General features: G+C 38.3%; 1 protein-coding gene across 1 annotated transcript in view; it reads right to left on the minus strand.

The window, feature by feature from the left end:
* Positions 1-9,143: 9,143 nt before the first annotated feature.
* Positions 9,144-10,057, minus strand: part of LOC107046410 (pentatricopeptide repeat-containing protein 1, mitochondrial-like) — a 30,602-nt gene continuing 29,688 nt past the window's right edge. The window contains exon 4 of the mRNA XM_015269020.1: positions 9,144-9,328. Within this exon, the coding sequence (XP_015124506.1) occupies positions 9,144-9,328 (185 nt within the window). The remainder of the gene's footprint in view (positions 9,329-10,057) is intronic.

A 10,057-nucleotide genomic window follows, 5' to 3' on the forward strand; every position in this document is an offset into this window, starting at 1 on the left:
AAGACTCGGATAAAGTCAATAATGCAGAAACAGTTTTTATGCCAGGAGTGAAGAATCGATGGAGGAAACAGCGTGGGGAGGAGTCTCGTTGGATAACAGGAGTGAGTGGTGCTTGGACAGTGGCTGCACCTCACACTTAGGCAAGAATGAAGAGAATTTCATTGAATTAAATAAGAAGAATTGTGGAAAATTGAATCTAGCCAATGATGTGTCGACGGAAATTGTTGGAAAGGGCACTGTGAAGCTGACATCTGAGTTGGATGGGAATATCAAAAATGTGAATCTGAGAAATGTGGGATATATTCCTGATTTGAGAATGAACTTATTATCAGTTGGGAAAATCACAGATCAGGGATTTAAAGTAATTTTTGATGATCATTCCGCCACAATTGTCAATAAGGATGAAAAGGTAATTCTCAAAGCTGAAAGATCAAATGATGACCTATATTTGATCAAGGAGAACACGTCCCGGCATAGACTACAACGAGACCTTCGCTCCAGTGGCACGACAAAATTCCATACGAATGATCACGTCAATTGCAGCACAATATGAACTGGAAATAAAACAATTCGACGTGACTACTGCATATTTGAATGAGATTTTACATGAGAAGATTTACATGGAAGTACCAGAGTGCTCAGAAAAAATCATGAAGAAAATTCTCAGAACAGAACCTGAAGGGAGTGAAATTCATAGAAAAACGAGAATTATACTTCAGAAATTCCAAAAAGGAGATCAAGTTTGTGAGATGAAGAAGGCCCTGTATGGATTACGTCAGGCTGGGAGGAGTTGGTACGAGACATTATGTCAAGAATTGAATCGTTTTGGACTAACTCAATCGAAGAATGACCCTTGTGTATTCTATTTGGGACGAGGGGAAGAAATATTCATTGTTGCCATTTATGTAGACGACATTCTGGTCGTATCAAAACATCAGAAAATGATCAAAAATTTTGAGAGACAGTTATCAGGAGTTTTCGAATCCAAGAATCTCGGAAACGTGAAATATTGCTTGGGGATCGAATTTTCAAGAAACCAAGGAGAAATAACCATGACTCAGAGTGGCCACTTGAATGACATTCTTGAGAAATTCGGAATGAAGGACTCCAAATCCGTATCTACTCCAATTGAACTGGGAACGAGACTAACTTAATGTGAAGACAGTTCAGAGCTCAAAAAATGGAAGGATCTACAGTACAGAGAACTTGTGGGATGATTAATGTATCTCTCTGTATGCACAAGGCCAGATATCAATCACGCTGTGAGTTATCTCAGTCAATACAATTCCTGCTACGATCAAACACATTGGATTGCTGCAAAAAGTGTACTCAGATACTTGAATGGCACACGAGACGTTGGGTTGAAGTACGGAAAGACATCAGCACCATTGCTGGGATACGTGGATGCTGACTGGGCGAACTGCGTTCATGATCGGAAATCATACACTGCATTAGTATTTATTCTGGGAGGATGTATAATTTCCTGGGAGTCTAAAAAGTAAAGGACAGTTGCTTTATCGTCAACGGAGGCTGAATACATGGCACTGAACGAGGCTGCTTAGGAGGCTGTATATCTGCTGCGTTTTCTGGTCGAGTTGGGTTTTGAGAATCTTGCCAAAGGAAAATTGATGTGTGACAACAATGGGGCTCTGAAATTGGCTAAGAACCCTGTTTTTCACAATCGAACAAAACACATCGACGTGAAACATCATGCTGTGAAAGACATCGTTAACAGCAGAGCACTGGTCCAAAGTTCGAATATGTATCTACGAACGAGATGGGGGCTGATATTCTGACCAAGGGACTGGCGAGACCTAAGCATAAGCAATGTCTCGAGATTCTGGGAATTTCATTAAATTAAATACTGAAATAATCCACATATCGAGGGAAAGTGTTGAAGAGAATTGAGCGGTGGATGTTTGGTTGTCAAGGGGTTGTTGATTGGGCTTATTGATTGATATTCGTTCATCGAACGTTGAAGTACTGACATGTACACTGATTAACATACATTTGTTATTTGAATCTTCGTTTACCTTTCCTTAATTAATACTAATTACTTCAAGATAAACCATTAATTTTGACCCATCCATTTGACCCTTGTGACCCTTAGATTTTGAACCGTAGATTTGACCGCTAGTTTTTCACCTTTGTGACCCTTAAATTTTGAACCATGGATTTTAACCCTTGTGACCCTTCAATTTTGAACCTTACATTTTAACTCTTGTATTCAGATGCTTACGTTTTGACCCTTGTAACCCTTACAATCGAAACCTTGGATTTTGACCTTTATATTCAAGCCCTTGTACTTTGACGCTCATGACCCTTAGAATTTCGCCCTTGTGATCCTTAAATTTGAAACATTAAAATTTGACCCTTATATTCAGACAATTGTCGTTTGACTCTCATGACCCTCAAATTTTTGCCCTTGCGACCCTACAATTTTGAACTTTCGATTTTGGGTTTGATATTCAGATCCCTTTATTTTGACCCTTATGACTCCCAAATTTTGACCCTTGTGACCCTTAAATTGCAAGCCTTATAATTCGACCCTTATATTCAGATCCTTATATTTTTACCCTTATGATCCTTAGATTTTTACCCTTGTGATCCTTAAATTTTTAACTTTGGATTTTGACTTCGGTATTCAGACCCTTGTATTTTTACCCTTACGATTCTTAGATTTCGACCCCTATGACCTTAGATGACCCTATGACCTTAGATTTTTTTTACCCTTATGACACCTAGATTTGGACCCTTGCGACCCTTAAATTCTGAACTCTAGATTTTAGCGCTTATATTCAGGCCTTTGTACTTTGACGCTCATGAAGCTTCGAATTTGACGCTTGTGACCCTTGAATTTTGAACCTTAAAATTTTACCCTTATATTAAGAAAATTATTATTTGACACTTATGACCCTTAAATTTTAACCCGTGCGACCCTAAAATTTTCAACTTTCGATTTTGACTTTGATATTCAGACCCTTGTATTTTGACCCTTATGACTCAGATTTTGCCCCTTGTGAACTTCAAATTCGAAGCCTTAGATTTTGACCCTCATGTTCAGATCGTTGAATTTTGACCTTATGATCCTTGGATTTTGATCCTAGTGACCCTTAAATTCTGAACCATAGATTTTGACCCTAGTGTGCAAACGCTTGTCTGTTGACCCTTATGACCCTTAGACTTTTACCTTTGTGACCCTTACATTCGGAACGTTGGATTTTGATCCTTATATTCAGGCCCTTGTACTTTTACCCTCATGAGCCTTAGAATTTGACCATTGTGACCCTTCAATTTGAAACCTTAGAATTTGACCCTTATATTCAGACAATTGTCGCTTGACTCTTATGACCATTGAATTTTGACCCTTGCGACCCTAAAATTTTGAACTTTCGATTTTGACTTTGATATTCAGACCCTTGTATTTTGAGACTTATGGTCCTTAGATTTTGACCCTTGCCACCCTTAAATTTTGAACTTTCGATTTTGACTTTGATATTCAGACCACTGTATTTTGATCCTTATTACCCGTAGAATTTTACACGTGTAACCCTTCCATTTGAAACTTTAAAATTTGATCCTCGTATTCAGACAATTGTCATTTGTAACTTATGACCCTTAAATTTTGACCCTTGTGATCCTTAAAATCGAAACCTTGGATTTTGACCTTTATATTCAAGCCCTTGTACTTTGATCCTCATGACCCTCAGAATTTGACGCTTCTGAGCTTCAAATTTGGAGTCATAAAATTTGACCCTTTCATTCCGACAATTGTCCTTTGACTCTTATGACCCTTAAACTTTGACCCTTGCGACCCTTATATTTTGGACATTCGATTTTGTCTTTGCTATTCAGACTCTTGTATTGCGACCTTATGACTCTTAGATTTGTAAATTCTGAAACTTGGATTTTAACTCTTATATCGCGTGAGTTGTGCCAAAAGGTCGTATAAAAATTTATTTTGATTTTCTCGAAAATTTGAATTTAAAATTATTTGAAAATCCGGGCCAAAAGATCGTATAAACACTTTCCCAGGGAATTTGAAATCTCCATCCATGTTTCAGGTGATTCTGGGTCATTTGAGCTCATCTTTTTGAAACAAAATTTTTGATTTTTTATACAAGGAATTCAAAAATTTTTGAGTTCGGGCCAATAGGTCGTATAAACACTTTCCCAGGGAATTTGAAATCTCCATCCATGTTTCAGGTGATTCTGGGTCATTTGAGCTCATCTTTTTGAAACAAAATTTTTGATTTTTTATACAAGGAATTCAAAAATTTTTGAGTTCGGGCCAATAGGTCGTATAAACACTTTCCCAGGGAATTTGAAATCTCCATCCATGTTTCAGGTGATTCTGGGTCATTTGAGCTCATCTTTTTGAAACAAAATTTTTGATTTTTTATACAAGGAATTCAAAAATTTTTGAGTTCGGGCCAATAGGTCGTATAAACACTTTCCCAAGGAATATGAAATCTCCACGTTTTGCATGATTCTGAGTCATCTGAGCCCAATTTTACAAGACAATTTTTTTTATTTTTTTATCCGTCATTTATCAATTTTTCAAAAATTTAAGCCAAAAGGTCGTATAAACATCCCCTCGGAGAAGAGTAAATCTTCACGTTACTGATGGTTCTGAGTCATCTGAGCGTAACTTTTTAAGACAAATTTTTTGCTGTCAAATCTCAAAACTGATAGTCGATTCGGGGATTTGTCCAAATTGAGCCAAAAGATTGTATAAACTATTCCTGTGGGAGTAGAAAATCTCCAAGTTTCAGATGAGTGACTCATTTCGATGTAACTTTTTCAGACATATTTTTTGGTTTACACAGAGGGAATTGAGTTTTTTTTACGAAAACAGCGTATTCCCTTTTTTTGAGGGATTAATAAATATTCATGCTTAGATACGATCACTGGATTAAAATTTTTTTAAAATCTAATTCTTTTCAAGCAGATCAAAACGATGTTCCGAAAAATTAGGTTCAAATGACCAAGAAATATCTGAAACGTGGAAATTTATTATTCCTTGCGAAAGTATTTATTATTTATTATTCCCTATACGCCCGGTTTATATGAATTTTCAAAAAATTTAAAAATTCCCTGTAAAAAAATTAAATAATCTGTTTCGTAAAATTGGGCTCAGATGACTCAGAACCATTCAGCACGCGGAGATTTCGAATTCCCTGGAAAACTGTTCATTCAACCTTTCGGTTCAAATTTCAAGAAAAATTGAAAAAATTACGCATACAAAAATGAAAAAATTGGTCTCGTAAAATTGGACTGAGATGGTTCAGAATCATCCAAAACGTGGAGATTTAATATCCCCTGAGAAACTGCTTATACGACCTTTTGGTCCACATTGTCAAAAAATTAAAAAAAATTACCTGTAAAAAAATGAAAAAATTCAACACATGGCTCAGAATGACTCAGATGACTCAGAATAATCCAAAACATGGAGATTTCATTTTTCCTGGGAAAGTGTTTATATGACCATTTGGCTCGAATTTTCAATAATTTTTTAGTCCTTGTAAAAATTGAAAATTTGGTTTCGAAAAGATAGGCTCAGATGACTCAGAATCATCTGAAAGGTGGAGATTTCATATCCCCTGGGAAAGTGTTTATACAACCTTTTGGCACAAATTTCCGAGAAAATGAAAAAGAAATGTTTATACGACGTATTAGCGCAAATCACCCGATATAAGAGTTAATATCCAAGCTTCAGAATTTAAAGGTCACAAATGTCGAATTCTAAGGGTCATAGGGGTCGAAATCTAAGAATCGTAAGGGTAAAAATACAAGGGTCTGAATACCGAAGTCAAAATCCAAAGTTAAAAATTTAAGGACCACAAGGGTAAAAATCTAAGGATCATAAGGGTAAAAATATAAGGATCTGAATATAAGGGTCGAATTATAAGGCTTCCAATTTAAGGGTCACAAGGGTCAAAATTTGGGAGTCATAAGGGTCAAAATAAAGGGATCTGAATATCAAACCCAAAATCGAAAGTTCAAAATTGTAGGGTCGCAAGGGCAAAAATTTGAGGGTCATGAGAGTCAAACGACAATTGTCTGAATATAAGGGTCAAATTTTAATGTTTCAAATTTAAGGATCACAAGGGCGAAATTCTAAGGGTCATGAGCGTCAAAGTACAAGGGCTTGAATATAAAGGTCAAAATCCAAGGTTTCGATTGTAAGGGTTACAAGGGTCAAAACGTAAGCATCTGAATACAAGAGTTAAAATGTAAGGTTCAAAATTGAAGGGTCACAAGGGTTAAAATCCATGGTTCAAAATTTAAGGGTCACAAAGGTGAAAAACTAGCGGTCAAATCTACGGTTCAAAATCTAAGGGTCACAAGGGTCAAATGGATGGGTCAAAATTAATGGTTTATCTTGAAGTAATTAGTATTAATTAAGGAAAGGTAAACGAAGATTCAAATAACAAANCTCCCTTCAGGTTCTGTTCTGAGAATTTTCTTCATGATTTTTTCTGAGCACTCTGGTACTTCCATGGAAATCTTCTCATGTAAAATCCCATTCAAATATGCAGTAGTCACGTCGAATTGTTTTATTTCCAGTTCATATTGTGCTGCAATTGACGTGATCATTCGTATGGAATTTTGTCGTGCCACTGGAGCGAAGGTCTTGTTGTAGTCTATGCCGGGACGTTGAGTGAAACCCCTTGCTACAATTCTCGCCTTCTTCTCCTCCAAAGTTCCATCAGCATTGTATTTGTTTCTCAGGATAATACGACTTCCTACAATTTTTGCTTTTGCTGGCCGATCGACTAAGTTCCAAGTATCATTCCTGATGATGGATTTCATTTCTGATGCCATTGCCTCCAGCCATTCCTCTGAGTCTTGTCCCTTCAATGGCTCTTTCAGTGGGATTTCTGCGAGTCCTGCAATCTCATCTGCTTGCCCACCAACTTCTTCAGCAGCCTCCACGAGATGATAATTCAGCCTCGGTCTTCCCCTGAGTCCAGTGACTATTTTACCAGGTCTTCCCCTTCCTCTCTTCATTTGTGGAACTGGCTCATGATTTTGTTGAACGTCAACGCCGGGTCCAGGTTCAACATGACGATTCCCAGGTTCAACTCTGCCATTCAGATCTTCACCATCATGGTCTGAATCACGTTGAATCTCTTCCTCGTAGTCATTTTCCTCTTCAGCGTCAAACCAGTCATCGAGCTCTTCCTCATCCCTGGTAATAGTTTCTCTTGTAACAGGATTCATCTTGAATTCAACGTCTTTTCCCTCTCGATTCTCCTTGGATCCCCCAGCAGCATCAGTAGTTTTTGGATTCATCCTCGAATTGATTCTGGACTCGTTCACGAATTTCACATCTCTCGTCACATCAATTCGTCTCTCCTCAGGAATCCACTCTGTATGCCTTGGACTTCTCCGAGTATCCAACAAAGATCCCCTTTGTAGATCGAGCATCAAATTTTCCAGGGTTCTGCTCCCTCATGCGAGTGTAGATGTTGCAACCAAATTCACGGAAGTAGGACACATTTGGTATTTTTCCAGTCCACAGTTCATGTGCAGTTCTCCCATCCAATGCTCTCGAAAGATATCGATTTCGTGTGTGGTTGGCAGTATTGATGGCTTCAGCCCAGAATGATAATGATAAACCCGACTGGATCAGCATACACCTGGCCATTTCAACTAAAGTGCGATTTTTTCTCTCAGCCAGCCCATTCTGCTCTGGTGTATGCGTCACAGTCAGTCTTCTTCCAATCCCATTCTCCTTCAGGAAGTGATCAAAAGCATTATTGACATACTCCTTGCCATTAACAGATTGTAGATATTTTATTCTCTTTCCAGTCTGATTCTCAGCGAGAGTATTGTATTCTCTGAAAGCGTTAAAAACTTCACTCTTCGATTTTATCAGACGTACCTCACACCATCCAGAGTACTCATCGATAAAAGTTACGAAGTATTTAGCCTTCCCATTTGATTCAATTCTCGCAGGTCCCCAGACGTCTGTATGAATAATCTCCAATAATTTAGATGATTTTCCTCCTTTCGTTGGAAATTGAGATTTTGTCATCTTCCTCTGAATGCAAACTTCACAGTCTAGATCTTCTTTTGATCCTCCAAGTTCAAGTCCCTTTATTTTTCCTTTCCTGTGACCCTCTTGAAGATCCCTGTAGTTCAGGTGGCCCATTCTCCTGTGCCATATCTCTTTCGTATTCAATCTGGATGCATTCGCTTCAGCACTCTCGACAGAATTGCATTCATCAGTCTTCTCCTTGATCAAATATAGGTCATTTGATCTTTCAGCTTTGAGAATTACCTTTTCATCCTTATTGACAATTGTGGCGGAATGATCATCAAAAATTACTTTAAATCCCTGATCTGTGATTTTCCCAACTGATAATAAGTTCATTCTCAAATCAGGAATATATCCCACATTTCTCAGATTCACATTTTTGATATTCCCATCCAACTCAGATGTCAGCTTCACAGTGCCCTTTCCAACAATTTCCGTCGACACATCACTGGCTAGGTTTAATTTTCCACAATTCTTCTTATTTAATTCAATGAAATTCTCTTCATTCTTGCCTAAGTGTGAGGTGCAGCCACTGTCCAAGCACCACTCACTCCTGTTATCCAACGAGACTCCTCCCCACGCTGTTTCCTCTACCGATTCTTCACTGCTGGCATAAAAACTCTGTTTCTGCATTATTGACTTTATCCGAGTCTTTCTCCTTCTCGGTACAATTGACAACCATGTGTCCCTTCTTGTGACAACGGTGACATCGATATGGAAACTTCTTCTTCTCTCCTGAATTTTTATTCTTCTCGTTGGATTTCTTCTTCGCTTACATAGCATCCTGAGTTGCACTCTGTGACTCACATTTCTTCCCATCATTGATTGCCATGATCTTCACACGTAAATCCTCTGGTTCAGGTAGTATATCTCGAGATTCCATTGTACAACGAAAGACTTCATAACTCTGTGGAAAACATTGTAATGACTTTATCACCAATTCTTTATTCACCTCGATTTCCATTTCTTGTAATTTATCGATGACATCAAAGAAATTATTCAGGTGATCTCGGACATCTCTCCCTTCTTCCAGTTTCATTACTGCGAGCTTTTTCAATAACGTTGACTTCCTCTGTAGTCCCTTCGACTGGTAGATTCAGTTGTCCCAATTCAGCTTGTCCCACATCATTTTCGATGTTGTACAGCCCTTAACTAATTTCACTTCAGACGGGCTGATATTCAGAATGATGTCCGATCTGGCTTTTCTATCATTTCTCTCCCATTCTGTTGCCCTTTGCTGTGATGCCGCATCGTCAGCTCTCACTTCAGGCTTCACAATTTCTCCAGACACATACCTCCATTCATCATATTTTACGAGTAATGCTTCTACCTGGATTTTCCATGTGTCATAATTCTCACACCCCGCCGCCCGAAAGTGAGAAAACAATAATCATCATTATTATTTGGCTCTATAATCCCTTCCGCCCTCTCCCCCTCCGCCCCCCTGCTCCAAAGAGCAGAAAAAAATTATCAATAATTATTATCATTATTTTTTGCCTCTAACCCCTTCCACCTCCCTCCCCCACACCCCGCCGCCCCGAAAAAGAAAAAACAATTATTATCATTATTTTGTGGCTCCATAACCCTTTCGTCCCCTCCCCCTCCGCCACTGTGCTCCAAAAAGGTGAAAAAAATTATCAACAATTTTTATGATTATTATTTGACTCTAACCCCTTTCACCCCCTCCCCCACACCCCGCCGCCCTGAAAATGAGAAAAACAATTATTATCATTATTTTTTGGCTCCATAACCACTTCATCCCCTTCCCTTCCACCTCTCTTCTCCACAAAAGGGAAAAAAATGATTAACAATTTTTATGATTATTATTTGACTCTAACCTCTTCCACCCCCTCCCCCACACCCCGTCGCCCCAAAAGTGAGAAAACAATAATTATCATTATTATTTGGCTCTATAATCACTTCCGCCCTCTCCCCCTCCGCCACCCTGCTCCAAAGAGCAAAAAAAAGATCAATAATTATTATCATTATTTTTTGCCTCTAACCCCTTCC

The sequence above is a fragment of the Diachasma alloeum genome, unplaced genomic scaffold (assembly GCF_001412515.2).
Source record: "Diachasma alloeum isolate Michigan unplaced genomic scaffold, Dall2.0 Dall_scaffold_01362, whole genome shotgun sequence".
NCBI lineage: Eukaryota > Metazoa > Arthropoda > Insecta > Hymenoptera > Braconidae > Diachasma > Diachasma alloeum.